This window comes from Spodoptera frugiperda, chromosome 26, assembly GCF_023101765.2.
Source record: "Spodoptera frugiperda isolate SF20-4 chromosome 26, AGI-APGP_CSIRO_Sfru_2.0, whole genome shotgun sequence".
Lineage (NCBI taxonomy): Eukaryota > Metazoa > Arthropoda > Insecta > Lepidoptera > Noctuidae > Spodoptera > Spodoptera frugiperda.
This window is the reverse complement of record NC_064237.1, coordinates 6,912,573-6,932,002: the sequence shown is the minus strand read 5'-3', so window position 1 is coordinate 6,932,002 and position 19,430 is coordinate 6,912,573. Positions and strand designations below refer to the sequence as shown.

The 19,430-nt window shown below is 33.3% G+C and overlaps 1 protein-coding gene and 1 long non-coding RNA gene across 2 annotated transcripts; one reads left to right on the top strand and one right to left on the bottom strand.

Moving 5' to 3' along the window:
* Positions 1–1,328: 1,328 nt before the first annotated feature.
* LOC118264492 (sodium-dependent nutrient amino acid transporter 1) lies at positions 1,329–19,008 on the bottom strand. The gene is made up of 14 exons (XM_035577012.2): positions 18,647–19,008; positions 13,493–13,591; positions 11,848–12,112; positions 11,297–11,516; positions 10,982–11,025; positions 6,410–6,557; positions 5,034–5,112; positions 4,689–4,792; positions 3,634–3,820; positions 3,103–3,279; positions 2,626–2,725; positions 2,330–2,509; positions 2,029–2,123; positions 1,329–1,730 (listed from the first exon to the last, which is right to left on the bottom strand). Exons 1-14 carry the CDS (start codon positions 18,647–18,649, stop codon positions 1,563–1,565), a joined length of 1,869 nt encoding a protein of 622 aa, XP_035432905.1. The 5' UTR covers positions 18,650–19,008; the 3' UTR covers positions 1,329–1,562.
* On the top strand, positions 7,834–9,510 carry LOC126912529 (uncharacterized). The gene is made up of 2 exons (XR_007707249.1): positions 7,834–8,082; positions 8,599–9,510. It is a non-coding gene; the product is annotated as an uncharacterized LOC126912529 (long non-coding RNA).
* Positions 19,009–19,430: the final 422 nt, after the last annotated feature.

Here is a 19,430-nt window from a genome sequence, read left to right as displayed (position 1 = left end):
TTGATTTTATCGTTTTTAAGTCATTCGGCCGAAAATTCTTCCTTTTTCCAAACGTTGCCTTACACTAGGATTTTCTCCTGAATTATGGGTGCATTTACAATCGTACGATTTCACATACACATGACACCCAAATTTGGAACAACAACTTGTGGATCACACAAAGAATTGCTCCGTGTGTGCTGCGTCGCAGCTGTTTGTCCAGCCACCGCGTCAACCGTGCAGACATTAATAAATTAACCAATGTCAATCAATGATTGACATCGATTTTTTAAATAATTGGTATCGTGTCAAAAACTAAGATCAATTTAGAGATTTTTGATTAAAATCGGTTATTAATTCAGTCATTAGTAGAAAACGTAGACACTGTAAAATGACATAGCTGAAATATGATTTTCTGTAGCTAGTGGCGTAGCGTGCCTTGGTGGGTATAAAAATTTGTTTGGGCCTCCCTTTTTTGAGGGGCTTAAGGGCTTAGGGACTGAGGGGCTTAGTGCATTCAGTAATGCATTAACGCTAAAAGAAATTTCCAATAATTAATTATAATTATCGCAAAGTGACCTAAAAGCTCATTACTTTATCATTTCAAATCACGTGTGCACTGGCTTTAGAAAATGTACCGTAATTAACATACTGCGCCAAAGCAGAGCAAAAATATCAATCGTCATCTGTCACAAATTATTATCAGTACCTAAATTATTTAGCATATTAGGTAAAATTAATTAACGATGAATAGGCAGTAGACATCAATACCGGGCGTCAGGGATTAGGCTTATCTACTGTTATCAACATCGATTACACATAATTGAAGCTGTTCCGATTATAAAATATTGTGCTGCGTCGTCGACACGTGCTTATCTCCGTCCAAACTCCACGCTTTCACTATGGTCTGTGAAAACTGTGGGCTTTCCATACAAAGTTTTAGATAGTCATCGTCGCTTAGCCTTGATCGATGTATTTTTTAGATCTATCTCCATTATCCACTAATTACCATTGGATTTTGGCACTGATAACCGAAATATGCAGACTGTCGAGATTATTATGGTAAATCTGAATCTGCGATGACAGTGCAGGAAATTCAAATAAATATCACAAAAATGGCTTTGTGGCCGACAGGCTGCATGACATCGCCGCGTCTGCGCACGCTGCTCATGATGAAGAGTCCCTCTGTGACTCGAAACTAGTAGAGCTTTTTCTCCATCAATTTACGTGAATAAACCGTAATTCTATAGTTAATGACAAAACATGTAGAGAAGTCATCAATCTATCTTACTGCACAGAGAAATGTTCCACAATTATGTACGTCTTGATAAATAATAAAAAGTGAATAATATGTTTCATAAAAAATATATTTTTTCATATCATACAAAAGGTTTACAACATTAACTTAATAAATACCCTGACATTAACATTTATTTAAAATATAAATAAGTATTTTGGCAATTGTTCGTAAACTAAGGCGATGACAACATCATCAGGTAGGTTTAAGGTACGTGGTAAGTAATTACACTACATTATATCTATTGTTAGTTCTAGAGCTAAGGTTTGGAGGTTGGTAGTAATAATTATCTTCTGTAGCCGCCGAAGAGACTGTATCGGATATGTTGGAGCCAAGACGTTCTCTTCTGAGCTCTCTCAGCCTCTGCTTCTCTTCTGAACTCGATCCAGTTGAGACGTTCGAACTCCTCGCGAGGTCCCCACGATTCCTTGGGGCGGAAAGAGCGCTTGGCCGTCTGGAAAAATAAATTAATATAATATATAAATGACAATCGAAAATTTTTCAGAGGTAGCACAGAGTCTGGAATTGTGGCCAGTATGTGGCAATAGGCTCACCCCCTATTACATGGGACTTATAACACAATTGTTGAAAAGTGGGTGTACATTGTTCAATAAATAAATGATGTGTCTTATCGCCACAGCATCTTTTTGTTGTTTTTGTTTAGTATTACAGTTTTGTTCTTATACAGGGGTTACTTGTTAAAATGTATTTGCTTTTTATGTGTGAATTAAATATAAATATAATTAAAGTACCTCAGCGCAGTCTCCAGTCTTGTTTTTGTACATGGTCAGACCGATTGAGATCGGCACGAATGCTACACCGACGAACAGCATCATGTATCCAGCCACTGAAAAAATTATAATGTGTTACAGTTACAGTAAAATTTTATATGTACATATTTTTTGTACGTATCTTTAAATGATCACTTTGAATGATTGTAGTATCTTCTGAAGTTTTTATTATTCATTTGTAGTTAAGTACTTTTATTTTTAGTAAAAACACTATTGAAATAAATGTTACACAGATTTAAATGAATGAAATAAAAATACTCACCGTATCCAGCGGTCGGGTAGTAATAGTCTTCACCGAATTTAAGAGTTTCAGAAGTAGCCAACGCGTATATGAACACGGTTATCATCATGGCAGGCATAATAACGCCCCAACAACATCTCCAGTAGAATGAAGTTTTAACGCCCAACATGTACTCAATATCCAGGCATAAGTTCTCCAAGCCTATAAAATACAAACAATGTCTTAATATAATCATGCCAAAAACATCACGTACAATATAATAAGTATTATAATATTAACAAGGAAAATATAATTCATTATGAAGGAGAGTCTCATACCGTAAATCCAGAATACACCAATAATTTCAACAATAGCACAGAAGAGAATCAGGAAGGTTCCACCGAAGTAATCCACCAGCTCGAGAATATATTGGCCACCCTGTAATGTTAAAAAACATTATCATTAGCGAGGTAAGATGTGACAAGTGAAGTTCTGACAGTAATTACATAGATTGCAAAAGTAATCGCGCATTGAGATGAGCCGATGCTAGTTTTGTTAGTTTCCGACATTAATTCAGCTAGGCAATTATGTTTATGGTGGGTAGGAACTATGACGTAGTGAACTTATGGGCAGACGTGCTCCATCGTAGGCCACATTATAACTTATCATCAGGTGAGATAGCGGCCAAACGTCGACCCAATAAATATAAAAAAAAACTACTGAAGACACAGTCTCCAAACCGGCAGAAAATGATATATTACGAATACACTCGTTTTGGAGATTGACCCTAAAATATAAAATAACGTTAAACTCACAGGTGTGACGTAAATGAGACCGATGGCAAATCCAATAGTGCAGCAGAAGGCGGACATGTAGATGGTCTTGATGCGAGGGAACGCGTCCATCATCACGGTGTTGATGGTGGAAAGTAAAGCAACTGCTGATCCGATACCTAGTACCGTCATCATCAAGAAGAACAGCACTGCGAACAACTGCAAAAAAAGCATAGAAATACAATGAAATGCATATAATTTATATATAGAGCTTTTTTATGTAACTTAGGTACATTTAATAATAGTTAGGAATTTTAGTATTGTTTTTTTATCTACAGGCTTTCATTTAATACTTTTTAATAGTAAAATTTCACTCTACTAAGTTTTGAAGCATATATTTTCCACCGGTTGAGTTTAAATTTTGTATACACATCTAATTAGCATAACACCAAAGCTAAGCTGCAGAAAGCAGCAACATAAGACATTGTTTTTAAAAAGAATCGTCGAAACATATTTGTATGAGTCTTTAAAGTAGCAAAATGTAAGTCTCAATAGATTTTTACAAAGATATACCTGTGGCTGGAAAGTTTTGGAGATCGCGTCAGGGTATGAAATGAAGGCAAGTCCAGTTCCTGCAGAACCAGTGACGTCATCCACATCTTTGTCCAACTCGTACGCCAAGTTACCCAGGATACCGAAGATCGTGAAACCGGATAACAAACTGGTGAAGGTGTCCAAAGTAGTGACAATCATCGCGTCTCTGCAATCATGGAAAATAGGAATATTATTAAAACCATGAAATCGTATTCAGACAATATTCACTGTAGTAGGCATTGTCACTTTCGTAGGCAGGCCGTATTGTACGCTCTGTGAGTTGTTATATTTATTCTATGTGGTTCTAGTCGAACATTAGAGTATATTTAAAGAAAAAAAAACCTTCTTTGTATACCTTAACTTTTAGTGACTTTGTATATGTATGGCGTTAGTAGTGGCAGGGTGCAAATTATTTCTTAAATTCGACACAAAAAAAGATCGATGAATCGACGTCCAACGGGCATTTTAAGAATAAAGAATAACTCTGAATGGACTAAGATTTAGAACTTGGTGCCATAGTAACTTTTATTCAGCTCAAAATTACGTATCAAATGATGTAACACACATAGCTATTGGAAGTGGGGCCAGATCTCATAGAATCTCTGGCATCCTCCTTTGTTTTAAAGTTTATAATAGTTATCCGAGATCTGAAAATGCGATCACGTTTCCTGTCCTATGAGCCACATATGGTTCCGGAAACGTGCGCTTGAAAAGTACTAATACGTTCCTGAGCCATATGTGCGTCAGGGCACTTCACTGCGCAAAAAGTATTCCTGAACCACATATGGTTCATGAGCGTGCAGAAGCTAAAATGTCTCTCTACGCTCATGAACCATATGTGTGTCAGGGAAATAAAGCCTACTTTTAGTTATTTTTTTTTAAATGATATTATTACTATGACTATAAAAAAACTAATTATTCGAAAAACCCAATTGGACGTGTAGGTCAATTTTGCATTTTTGTATGGGACAGGAAACGTGTTAAAGGTTTTAGGAGCTTAAGGCTTAAAATAAGCAAGTAAAAATGGAACATACCTGTAAACATTTTGTCTGAATCCATTGTAGGACGAGAACATAATGATGGCACCGGTGCACACAGACAGAGAGAAGAACACTTGGGTCACGGCAGCGTACCACACCTGAAATAAATAAAAAAACATGTATCCTAAATGTGACGAAAGTTTGTGGATAACAGCGCCCTTAGTATGTTTAGTGCCCTTGGTTTGCTTTACGTTTAAAATAAACGAAACGAGAGCGCGTTCGGCGTTCTGATTGGTTAGTTTATTCAAGCCGGCCAATCAGAGAGGCCGAACGCGCTCTCGTTTTGATTATTTTAAACGTAAAGCAAGCTCATACTAAACGTACATAAGAGATACTTACATCAAGCTCTATGAGTTTGTCCCACTGTGGAGTCAGGAAGAAAAGAATGCCGGTGCCGGCTCCGGGCAGAATAGAGGTCCTGAAATGTTACATAATGTTCCAGCTTAATAATTGACTTGAAATTACAATAACTATTACGTATTATATTCTCCGGATAGACCGGCGCTGAGAAACATGTCGTGGGTTGGAATTCCTGTTTGATACACAAATTATATCGTTTCGGGTCTTGTAGGTGTAATATCTACCTACGCAAAACTCACACTGTTCTATAAGTTATAATATAAATTCCATTTATATGACATTATCATATCCTGGGAACAGCCTCCATACAATATTGAAAACCGGAAAAGCCAATAACAATTTTTCCGAAGTGGGATGTGAATTCGAAAAAAGTATCTAGACACACGGCAGTGTGTCCGCCAAGTTCGAGCAAAAAACCGACACACCGGCCGTGGGTTATATTACACGAACCATTTCGGGCCAAGTTCGACCCACCTATAACTCAAAATCTATTTTATCTACGCATATGAAATTTCTAGTATCTGTCGAGATCTACTTACTTATCTAAAATACAAAATTTCATTAATGTACCTATTGTAGGTATTGAGATATTGACGTCAGAAAATCGCTATTTTTACTATACACTCACTGACTGACTGACTGACTCACTCACTCACTCACTCACTCACTCATCAAAAACCTAGACCACTTCCAATGGTCGTATTGACTTGAAATTTGGCATGGAGGTAGGTCTTTAGGTCAACGTAAAGGAAAAAATCTGAAAATGGCCAAGTGTGAGTCGGTTTTAAAAATAATGAAGGTGTAAATTCATACCCCTAAGGAACTAAAACTAAAAAATTACCTATATCTTCCAATGGTCGTACCGACCTAAAATTCGTTACGAAGGTTTGTATTTAGTCAAAGTAAAGTAAAATAAGAAAAAAAGAAAATAAACCTTACAAAAATAAATGAAATCCCACCCAAAACATAAATGTGAAAGGCTGCCAAGTTCGATAATATTGGAATGCTTCGCCTATAAAAGAAGTGAGATCTAAATAAGTACCAAGTTCCATACACAGACCTCAGTTAAAAATGATATAACAAGTTGGCAAGTTTTCACACACTTTGTTATAAACCTACTAAACGCAATGAGTCAAGTATATAATTTTCTATTAAAACTTGCCAAGTTATATCATTTTTAACTGAGGTCTGTGTATGGAACTTGGTACTTATTTAGATCTCACTTCTTTTATAGGCGAAGCATTCCAATATTATCGAACTTGGCAGCCTTTCACATTTATGTTTTGGGTGGGATTTAAGTATACATAATAATATACGTATACTAATAAATGTTCGAAAATATTGGCCGAACTTACGTTATAAGTAAAATGAGCATCACAACGTAGGGGAAGAGAGCCAAGAAGTACGCAGCTTTACCGGAACTCTTTACACCTCGGGACACAATCACGAAGATGATAAACCATGACCCGAACAGACAAACCACCAGGTACCAGATAGGCAGACCTGAAAACAAAATAATTTATTATATAACTAGCTTCCGCCCGCGACTCCGTCCGCGCGGATGTCGGTCTTCGCGTGGAATTTTTGTTTCTCCATTTTGAGTAACTCTGACAATGACATCTTATAAATATCTATTGGACCCAAATATGGCGAGGCCCATAATAATTAAGGAGATCCCTCTTTTGAGCTACTGCTGTTGAGCTCGCGTTCTGTAGAATAAAACTGAAAAATAAATGCGTGATGCCTGAACAAATAGACAGACAGACAAAAAAAAAATTCAATTTGGGTTAAGTATCGATCCAGTGTACTTAGTATACGTAGTTTATTTTTTCTATATTTTCAATGTACAAAATTGACCCTTCTACAGATTTATTATAATATGAATGAATGAATGAATGAGAGTGTTATAAACGTAAGAGTAGACAAATACAATCAGAAAGCTCCGAACTGCTAAGCTATCGGGAGTTATACGTGTTATTGTGAGTTAACCATAAGAGATAGACATTTGCTGTCGTGGAATATTTTTTAAACAATTTTAAGGAGAACATTTCCGTCATACATTATTTCTGTGTAGCTTTAACCATTAAGGCTGCACACGCGACGGAAGCTTAAAAAATGGAGTAAGTTCTCCTGTTTTCCCAACATTTCACTTCACTGCTCTGCTCCTATAGATTGTAGCGTGATGAAAAGTATACTATAACCTGCCCAGGAGTATGAAGAACAATTGTACACGCGGCTACGATAACTAGTATACACCAACACATCGACACAACTATCGCTACACAATATCCCTGTGTGGGTATTCCGTAGTAATGTGCATAAAAACGTTTGTTCATTACGCACACATTGGTATATACTATAAATTATTGTGTCGGTATATGTAAGAATTTCGTAAAAGATTTTATGAATAAAAACAAGGGTAGACATAAAAATAATACTTAACAAACATTTAATAAATCGAACAACGAAAGATCGAGCTACACAAATTATACCCATACAAATATATCTAAAGGAATCTTCTCGTCGTATATTTATGTTATTGAATCCATTACAATATTTCGTAACATTTATTAATTGCACGTTTGGCGTAATGGTTAACGCTTTGAGTTATCAGGCAAGGTGTCGCAGGATCGAACCCAGCAATAACTAGTTCTTTTTGTAGTGTTTATCAAATATTTTTAAACAACATCTAATTCTAAATTTCTAATGATTCGATACTTGAGTATTAAATTTGTAATGTTTGTGGCGACCACGCAACTCTCGGGTCATTTTATTTAGCCCGTTTATAAAGTAACTACCGTCAATTCTTTAAATGTTTTCCAGATCACCCAACTTACAAAATAAAATTATATTCTTAGTTGTCAATTTATGAGCATTTCATTTTCATAGTTTATTGCTACATAATTCGTGTGTAAAGCTCAACATATCTCAACACTTCACAAATTTGAAAAAGGCAGAAGTAATTATTTTGCACGAACAAAAGATAGATCTTTTCTTTAGTGAAATAGAAAGGCGCTTAACGATATCGGTGAGTAAATAAGATAATTATTATGTTGATATTCTGGGTAATTGATTGAATTAATAATTTTATTTTAAGTTCTCTAAAATTATATTTTTAAATATAATAAAATAATGTTAATTTTAGTTTTATAAAATACAAAAAATAATAACATTAAAAAATTTATGAATATTAATATTTGAATAATGAATACTTTTTTATTATTATTGATGAATTTATTATTAAGAATAAATAATTATTGTTTAATAAATTTAAAACTTAATCTATTTTAATTTATATTAATAGGATACTAATAATAATATTTTCTTAAATATCCTTATAAATAATTTATTATTAATCCTGTTGTAGCTTAAAGGATTTTAGTAGCATTTTATTACTGTGTAAACCTATATATATGTTGATTATAAAATATTGTATAATTATTGTGTTTACAACTAAAGCTACTTGTAGTTATATTTTATTCCTATTGATAAGTAACTTTATAGATTTTCATGGTATTTTAAATAATATATTTTTGTTTAATAGTGTAAGTCCGTGCAGTTATGGGTGCGCAGATATGCGGAGACTGGTGATATTGAAAATTGCCAAGCTGGGCCGAAGCCGAAGGCAAATTCGTTAGCCCGGCACTACGACATCATAGCCAGGCATAAGGTTGATCCCTTTTTCAACGCGCACTACAGCAACGGCACTCGATGTCTTCACGCAAACAATAAGGAGGCACCTGCATTCTGGTTTAAGGTGCAGGAGCCACCCAAAAAGATATTACTGCCCACAATGCACCAGGAACAGCGATAAAATTTTGCCAGAAGTTTTATAAATTTTGATAGGGCTAATAATGTGGTTATATTTAACGATGTAAATAATTAATTTCATGCTAGCAGCATAAAGTTTAAATTTATTTGTATTGAATATTTTTTTTGCGTTAACGCTGAGTTATATCGATTTTTTTTCGATAATCAGTTACTGAGCCATCAGCCAAATTATATATAGTCCAAATTAACTACAATGTTTATATTTTTAAAATAATATTAAAATGCAGTCTAGAAAATACGGTGAAGTGATGTTATTGTTATGCGGTTAGAAATTGTCATAATTTCTTTCTATTCAACATGTTAATTCACTTCATTTCTCATTTTTAATAACTTATGTAACTGCTGTTCAACTAATTTGAAACATTATATTTACGCTCATCCTTAACCAACTTAGAGTATGATTCGAAATGTTATAATGTTAAAAACTTATTTGTATTAATCGTCACATTTTTGCTAACATATTGCCCACTCGATATTGAATCTTATAGCAACAGCCTTAAAACACAAAATGGAGAATTCTAATAACAAAAATTTGCTAATTTCAAGAAATAACAATATTTACTGTGAAGCGGAAATTTGGAAAACAATGTTTTAATTAAATTTTTATAATAATTTTATTTTTTAATACTTTTTTTAATTTTAAATTTTAATATTATAAATAAATATATATATATATATAATGTTTCTTATTGTTTAATAATAAGTAATATCCCATATTAAAATTTAATTTATTATTATTTAATCGCGTAATAATAAAAATTATTATTTAATAATATATTTTTTTGTAATAATCATTAATAGAATAAAAAATTGTCTATGAAAACAATTAATAACATTTTTTATTTGATTTATATCCAATATTTATATTTTATTTCTATAAAAATAAATTATATGTAATAAATTAGATATCGTTTTATTTACCGACTTAAATGCTTCTTTTATAGTCTGATTTTATTATACAGAAAACAAAAATAAACTTAAAAAAGACAAACAACGAAATAAAATTCATCTAAAAAATACGTGTTTTGCTGGTTTCGAACCCACATCGGCGTAGAGGGAGACGATTAGAGCAAGCTCGTTAAACCACTCGTCTACGAGCACTACATCTAGTTCAGTGAAAATGTTGAATCATATCATCAATTGTAAATATTTTTAACCTTACCCATCTATTAAATTATAAAAATACATATACCGACACAAAATTTATAATATATACCAATGTGTGCGTAATGGTCAAACGTTTTTATGCACATTACTACGGAATACCCACACAGGGATATTGTGTAGCGATAGTTGTGCCGATGTGTTGGTGTATACTAGTTATCGTACAATTGTACCAAGTTTCATTGAAATCTGTCGAGTGGCTTTTGTTTCTATAAAGAACATACAGACAGACAGACAGACAGACAAAAATTTTTCTGATTGCATTTTTGGCGTCAGTATCGATCACTAATCACCCGCTGATAGTTATTTTGGAAATATATTTCATGTACAGAATTGACCTCTCTACAGATTTATTATAAGTATAGAAAATAAGCCGGGTTTTCCTTCCTGACGCTGTAACTCCAGAACGCACGAACTGATTTTCACGGTTTTGCATTCGTCAAAAATCAGGAAAAATTCAAGAGAAAGGCAGGAAAACAGAGAAAATCATTGGTGGCGAAACGGAGTTCGGGTTTGCTAGTAACCTATATGTTACTCTATTCTAACATTACTACTTAAAGGCTCAGCTAGGCTATTCTGTAAGTGCCAATTCGAAACATTCAAAGTGAGCTCGATGGCATTCACGCCCGTCATTGGTCCAGATTATTCTCACAACCAACGACGTGGCGGACCGCAATCAACCTCACTTCGAATATTACGAATTGACAATTACAGAATTGCCTAGCTGTTATGAAAAGCTTAAGCGTACTTAGGTAATGTTTATATATAATAATTTTAAACTTATTTGAAAATCGCGTCAAGGACTTGAATTTTATTTTATAAAATTAGACCCCACAGTCAAGTAGGTTATTTATTAAGTAATGGAACTTTCTTAGTTACGACTTTACATGCGGTGATAAAACTACACAAAATTCAATCAATCTCTCACTTACCGAGTCCACCTTCAATGCCGTCTTTTTGCTGCAGTACCGTTTTACTGAAAATATAAAAAAAATTACAATTAATACAAAAAGTTAATATGGAATCTGAATAAAAACGTAACTTGCAATAACTACTTGTTGACGAAATCACATTAAGTTGTGGGTGTAAAAATGTTTATTGGATTTACCGTCCTTGTGTGCGGACGTTTTGCTTTGCACTGACCAGTACGTGGTCTCCATTAGAGAAGCTTTTAGCCCTTCGGTCCTGCCCAATGCCAATTTTTTTATATTTAATAGTATTAAATTACTTGAATTAAAAGTACTTACAGAAAATATAACTCAGCGCTACTCTTTGTCTCGTTTGTAATGGTTCCCACAGGATCTAGGTCTGGATCCGAGGGTAAGCAGTCACCCCACTCTTCCTGACAGACACTCCACGGTAGAGTCGGCAGGAAGCTCATGGCCAAGTAGTACAGACAAAGTGCCACAATGGACACGTAGTACGACAGAATGTATCCACAACCCAACGCTGTGGCGTAACCAGCACCTGGAATTGTTAAATTACATAATATATTAATTCTGCTTTATGTATAGTACTAAGTTCGGATGGCAAACGCTAAGCGCACGTTTACAACTACATACATGCATTTTATTCAAGCTGTACACATGTATTATATAATTTAATTGTATGTAGTTGTAAGCGCGTGCCTTCTGAAATTAAGCTTAGCTATTAAATAGAGAAGGTGATAAGGCTTTGGATATAATGCAAATGTGCTAAACATTATAGAATAAAAAATAATAAAGCAGTTTAGTATTTTAGTGCACAAGAAGTAAAAAAACTGCCTACTAAAATACAATTAGGTATTAGTTGAACGCACCTTTCATAGCTGGTGACAGTGACCAGACAGTGACTGAGTTCTTTGAGCTGAATTGTCCTAAGACGCACTCCAAGTAGTACATGGGTTTTCCTATGAGTAAAAGTACGATGATGTAAGGAATGAGGAAGGCGCCGCCTCCATTTTGGTAGGCGACGAAAGGGAATCGCCACACGTTGCCGAGACCGACCGATGTGGCGATACAGGACATGAGGAACTCTATTTGATTCCCCCATACTGCTCGCTCTGGTTCGTCCTTTTTTTCAGGCTGAAAATTCAATATGATTTTCTATTAATTTTATGCATCAGTAATATCTTAACGATAAATCAGTTGGAGACTATTATTTATTATTCATTATCTCAAGGAAGTTGTAAAACTGATTTTAAAATATATAGCCATTCATTACTAACTCTTAAAAACCTTACAAGGCCATATGTCTTCTAGTTATGTTTTTTAGATTTCAAAATTGTAATTATACAGTATCTGCAACATTATCAGATCACGATTGGAACCTAGTTAGATAGAGAGTTCATATTATACAGTAGGTCATGAATGCGCAGGAATATAATCAAATGAGGATAATGGACATTTACGAAAGATAATTCTGTTTTGTTTTCAAGAAAAACACGTTTGCAATGAGCATACAATGTTTGTAATGGGTGTATATTTGGATAAGCCAGTAAGTAAATTAAGGCGTTTCACCTGACAATTGGTCATTCTGAAGAATGCTTAAAGATTATACTATCTTATCTTGAAACGTATATATAGAAGGAAGTATTTAAACTTAGTAATAAAGCAATCCAGATATAAGCTAGTTTTTATTTCTTTATAATTTCTTTTTAGGTATTTTTAAGTTGTAAATATTTAAGTCATAGTTATTTTTCTATATATTTATTTATAACACTCTAAAATTATATTTTTAAATATTACTTATAAAAATAAAAAACAAAATAACATTTAAAAATATAAAAATAGGAGCCGACCAGTAGCGGGAGCATGGTCCAAGCTACCGGTGGTTAGGGCTCCAAAGACAGAAACCTCCTCACAATACGTGCCGTTTCGAGGAGTACTGCCTTCTGCATCAGGCCCTTGATCCATCCGCCTAACCCCAGCCTCCTAAGGTGGTTGTCGAGGCTGTTGGGTATTAATCCGTTGGCCGACACGACTATCGGCACAACGATAGCCGAATCCACATTCCACATGTCGACAACCTCGTGAGCCAAGTCAAGATATTTTATTTGTTTATCTTTTTCAGCTTTCACGAGGTTCTCGTCATGAGGGATGGTGATATCGATTATCATCGTGCGGCGCGCTTGTCGGTCTATCACCACTATATCAGGTTTATAGTTATTATTATTATTTAGTTTGTATACCTATATATTCAAACAACATAATTTTAGTTAATTTTTAATTATTATGTTTAGAATTTTAATTAGTATGGAATGCTCAAATAAAAGTCAAAATATATCAATAAGAAGTCCTAATATACAATTGTAAAAAACGAAATTCAATAACACATCTTAATATACATATCTGTGGACAGATGGCTTTACCCTACAGCAATGGGAAACGTTCTTCACGTGATAAACTACTTATTGGTATAAATTGATTTAAATTGTATTGTAAAACATGGCGTTGGATACTTACACTTTTTTCACTCGCCCCATTGACAAGGGATTTGTCGTTGAGAGCTGCCGCCTTCCCATCCTCCGGTGACGCGTCAAAACCGTTATTAGTTTCACCACTCTGAAATGATTGAATAACAAGTCAATCACGTGGTTTTAAGATGGTAGTATAAAGATAACATAAATAAAATATAAACTGCGCATTTACTTAATAAATGCAATTCGATAAGACTAGCCTTTTTTTTGTACCTGACGAAGGTAAAATGTTGCATAATTCTTTTAAGCTATTTATCTCTGGGCAATATTCGATGGAGAGGATTACTTTATTATTATTTCAAGGTCGTGTCCTTAGGTACCACTAAATAAATAACTTTTGTAGCGTTCATTACCTATTCATCTTTCGCTTACTTTTAATTACCATTCCCCTCAACTAAACAAGCGTGGAAACTGATACAAGACAACAAAAGAAAAATAAAATGTATCTTTCAATTCTGAGATTTTATTCATTCTGATGTAAATGTTGTGTTATATTAATTGTATTTATAAAAAGGTGTTTGCTTGGTAATGGCGAATAACCGTCTGTGTCTTTGGTTCATTAGCATTACCTACAGCGGAACAAAAGATGATACATTACTCTTATAAAGGTGCCTTTCAAATATTTATATCTAAGTTAAGTAAAGATCAGTTGACCATCGTCCTTAATGTTGTCGCCCTTAGTGGTCATCTACCTACTATTAATGTGCGAATATTCTCACAACAACAATAACTCAATAAAGGTAATGATGACGTGCTACGTTTTATGCTCGTAATATTTCGCCAAATATCGTATTTACCTCTAGGTTGTGTCAGGTAAATTGTAACGTCTTCATGCCTGAACAAGTTTGTGCACGTGCAGTATCGATGCTAATCTGAATGGGAAAAACCCGCGTGAAAGTTTTAAAATTAATAATAATGTGAGTAAAATTAATATCTAATATTGGTATGATGAGGTTGTTTATTGTAGTCACATATTTATTACGTTAATTACGTGTAAAGCCTATAATAATTATGCCTACCTGTAATTAATCTTCTTACGTAGGTACATTTCATACTAAAGGTTAGATATAGGAAAAGATCAGGGCATTGACATAGACACAATTGTCGATAATTAATTATTCATATTGACTTCTTAATCTGACACGTTTTGATATGCGCACGTGGCAATTTCTATTATCACATAGATATTCACTTACGTGAGTTAGTAACATGCAAATTTTCCAAGATATTTCTTAGATAAAACGTATCTAAGTAATTACTAAATCGATTTCTAAATATCTGACTAATCGTTTCGAATGATGATATTTTCTTAGAAAAATAGAAGAAATTACTTTAACCTAGATCCAATCAACAAGACGTAATTCACACGATCTATTGATTTGATTTAACTACCTGTTTTAATTTGTTCAAACTCCTTGAATAACATGAATAATTTTCATGTTTTTTTATCTAGGTGGCTACCTAATAGATCTGATAACAATGGCCTCGATTGTTTAAATGTGAGCGAGTACTGAGTCAGTATTCTACGTCAATGAATAATGTACAACAATGTACATAGGTGTGTAGGTACAGATACTTGCTTATTTTGATTACGAAACAATGTTTGAGAGCAAATATTTTAAATAGAAGCTTTTTTATTTAGGGGTAGAGTATTGTGTTGGGGTCTCACGCACCTTCTATTAATTCAATACATTGTAACACGATTAACAGACTTCCAGATCCCTCTAGGAAAAAACTATCAATAAACTAATGTGTTATGATTTTTACCTAAAATATGAGGTACGCTTTCTGAAGGTATTAACTATGAATACAATTAAATACTGGCTTTTCATACACGTATCTGAATAGTAGGGCTGTGAGCTTTTCATTTTCGTCTTATTCCAGTACGGATAATTTGAAAATGCTTACTTAATTTAGCACAAAAGTCAAATGTGTTCATTTTAGACCTTCTTAAATAATAATTGCTTAATTAACTTTACATTTCTAGAGAGGGTTACTAAGTAAAAATACGTTTTTTATTAGGCTTATTGTTAATATCAAATCTGGTTAGTAATATTTGAGCAGGCATATCGGCAGGACGTAGTTGCATTGTAGTTTGGATTGGCTAATTACGATCACGTGTCCAGTGGTCATATAATATTATATCTCATTATACATAAAAACATTGCCGAAGATTTCATATCTATGCTAACGATACACTATCTAATCCTTCTTCATTATTTATGGTATTAAGATTACATCAAAGAGGGTTATAAAAATTAACAAGTACAATATGGATTAAGCATTCTTTTAAACGGTTTTTCGTCAAAGTTATTTAATTTATTTATTACCAGTCAATCTATTGTTAATATGTCATAAATAAAGTTTCAATTCAAACTGGAATTTCAAAGTTTATTCTCCTTTGACTTTGAAGGTCCATCAGATCAGGTCATACATACCATAAATTAACACGTGCCAAATGGATGTATGTACAATCAAAGCAAAAAAGTTTTGACCAAAAGGTTTGCAACAATATTGGTTTATCTACCTACTTTATCTGTGCAGGTATTCGTCAATAACAATTATTGCATTAATGCAATTTGCATGTTATGTAGCTTTACCAATTAAGAACAAGGAAAAGAAAATTTCTGAAAATTAAGAGATTAAATCCATTAAAATTCGTTTTACAAATGCTTTGATTAGAGGGAAATTACCTACGAAACTGCGCATAAAAGAGATCTAGTGCTTTCAAAATTAAGATTATACTTACTTATTTTTAGTGTTTTGACTGATATCAACTAATCACAACATAACACTGAATATTTCTTAAACCCACGTGATTAACCAACAAACATACATTGTTACTAGTGAATCAAAATTTAGGAATGCTATTAAAAAAGATAATCATAAAATAGTAATTAATGAATCGTGATATTGTATCGATAGCTACAGGAAAAAACCGCTACATGTAAAAAGCCCGTAAAGAAAGCAGTAATCAAATTAAATATTTCAAAATTTTTCCTCAAATTAAGCACGCGAGTTATCGAAGTATCGATTCATTGTCGCATCCTGTATGTGCTTATATTTCCGTTGATAAAAACAATAATGTCATACTTTACATATTACGCGTATAATACGATAAAAACTAGATCACAAATCAACATCTAGGCGACAATTAGAAGATATGATAATATTTATTATTATTGCGCTACCTTGTCGGTGATTTAGGCAATTATTTTTAAGGACTTTAATTATATCTAAGCTCTTAGTATCCAAAGTATGGAATTATACCAGATGTTGGATAATATACTAACAATCGAAACTAACAATAGAAAATGTAACAAAAGCTTAACGTGGATGCTTTACAAATCTATCTGATCTGCACTAAAGATCTACCTACATATCTGCCTATCCCTGCGTGAAATAACATGAATGTTATTATATCCATAGTCCTTGCGTTCAAAAAGTTTTGTTTAGGCAACATTACTATCATGTAAGCTATGTAGATCGATATCAAAATAACCGATAACTTGCGATAAGCAAAGCCTCATCATTGAATTTTAGGGGTAATTAAGGACGATAAATCTTAATCAAATGATTAAAATTCAGTCAAGGATGTAAGTATTTTGAATAAACCAATAAATATTTACCCTATCTAAAGGATCGATAAGTGTTTTTGTCGCGTGCTGGTGCTAATTTCCTTTATTTATATTGATTTAGGTAAATGACCCCAGGTTGTAGAGAATTTACTAAAGTTCTCATAATTAACATGTTTGAGGTAAAGAAAATGCATGTAACGTCACGCCTTTTATCCTCGAAGGGGCAGGCAGAGGTGCACAGTAAGGCACGTAAAAGAAGATCGTAAGGACAAAATTGTTCAAACGATTTAAAGATTGATATGACATTTATCTGTATAAAATAATTACTGAAATGACTAAGTAGATACCTACCTATATAATATTATTGCGAGATTATTGAAATAAGTCATTTATTACGTATGTATATTGTATACCAGTATAGTAGAATGTATTTATCCTTGTTGGCTATGCTTATGAGTTCGAATTCGGTAAAAACTGTTAATCGATAAGAGACACCAGTAAATAGATATATGTACGGTCATCTATTGTATATCTGTTATTCAAAGTTCAACTTTATTAGCCTTGGAAATGATTTAAAATTGTTAATCAAATTATCTACTGGTGTGTCAATAAAATAAGAATGAACAATTTGTTTTCAAGTAGAAGTATATTATGTTAACATTGTACAACTTTGTATGGGACTAAAGTGTTAGATTGCTTTATTTCGTACTTACATAGAGCCTTACTCAGTATAAAGAAATCAAGGACACTATGAAAAAACAATGTAAAGATTTTTTTTGAAACTCTTTCATGTTCTCATTTGATAAATGTTCGCACATTGTTCTTGTTATTGCCCGTACATTTTGGCTTTGTATGCAATTGTTAGAACGCGTAATGTGCGCGACGCGGGCAGTTGCACACGACCGTGATAATGACGCGAGTCATTACCAAGGCTCTTTCGATTTATGAATAGCTAACATATGTACCTGTATCTTTAGCTATCTATTCACTTTCCATATACGACTTAGGAAATTTAATAGCTCTCTATTATTAGCTTTTTAATTAAAGTTGAAGGAAAATATCTGTATTCAATTCACTATCACTATCAGGCAAAATATTTTATCTATATTATGTTATGTTTCGCTCTTTATAATATCGGGTGCATATTGTTAAACAATGATGTTTTTTGGTCACTTTCCCTTTCATTTAACTTATTGTTTTTTTTGTATTTGCAAACTAAATCTGAATATTTATTTAGGTAATTTGACCGATTTGTTACAGTCTGTAAGTAAAGACTTAATTATTAAAAAGTTTTCGGCAAAAATTACGGGTCATAATTTTATCATTAGATGTTTTAATTTTTCGGATGCGATAATAAAATTAATTCGTTGATCGATAAAAGTAATCCGTTAAGTTAAAAGCTAAGTTTTCTTTAAACGTTTATTCGAATCCACTTTTAGTTATGTTTCTGTTACTTATATTTAAAAAAGCTCACAAAATATTAAAGTGGTACCTCATGAACCGTTGAACTGGATCTCCCGAGAGCTGTTAACAACATAGAAATAAATAAAAAACCTTCTCACCATTTTCACAGTTTTCACTTGATTTGTTTACGATACAATCAGCTGATCGGTAATGAGACAGGCAGTGGACTAGTTTAGTAGCCGGCTAGGCAACGCACACCTGCCGCTCACGAGTGAGACGTAGTGACATTTTCATTCGCTATTCGCCATTTTTATATAGAAATACGTATCAAGCGTCGCCTGTCCTCGATGACAGATTTTTTTCTGTAATCTCTATACCTAATTAAAAAAACGGACACATGTATGACATGTAAATGTTTATAGATATTCAAAATTTTCGAAAACTCGTCAAATGGACTGCACCAGTTACCCCGACGCAACCTTGCTAACTGATCCAACTTAGTTAGTTGAACGTCCGATTTGTTTTAGATTTTTACCTTGAAATAACTTGAGCCGTGCATAACTTTAAGGCCAACCTTTCTATGTCTATTAACTTATGCATTTTGGATGTGATTATGTGCCCATTCATATTTTTTAAGGTCACAAAATTTTGGTACTAAATTGGTTGTTACATTATTAATAACAGTCATTTAAGTTTGTGGCTTAATAATCCACTCTATATTAGTTAAAATGTAATTTATGTCGATTTCTATAATTTATATTTGGTGTTTTATGCAATTCTTATAATTTATGATCTCGACTCATCTCTAGTATATAAATTTAAATAAATATATGGACGGATTACCTGACACTGACCCACTAAAGGCTGACAAATCGTCAAATCGCAAATCTCGTGTTAGGCAAGTACTTTAAATTCGTGTCACGAACGTTCGTATAGGGACTT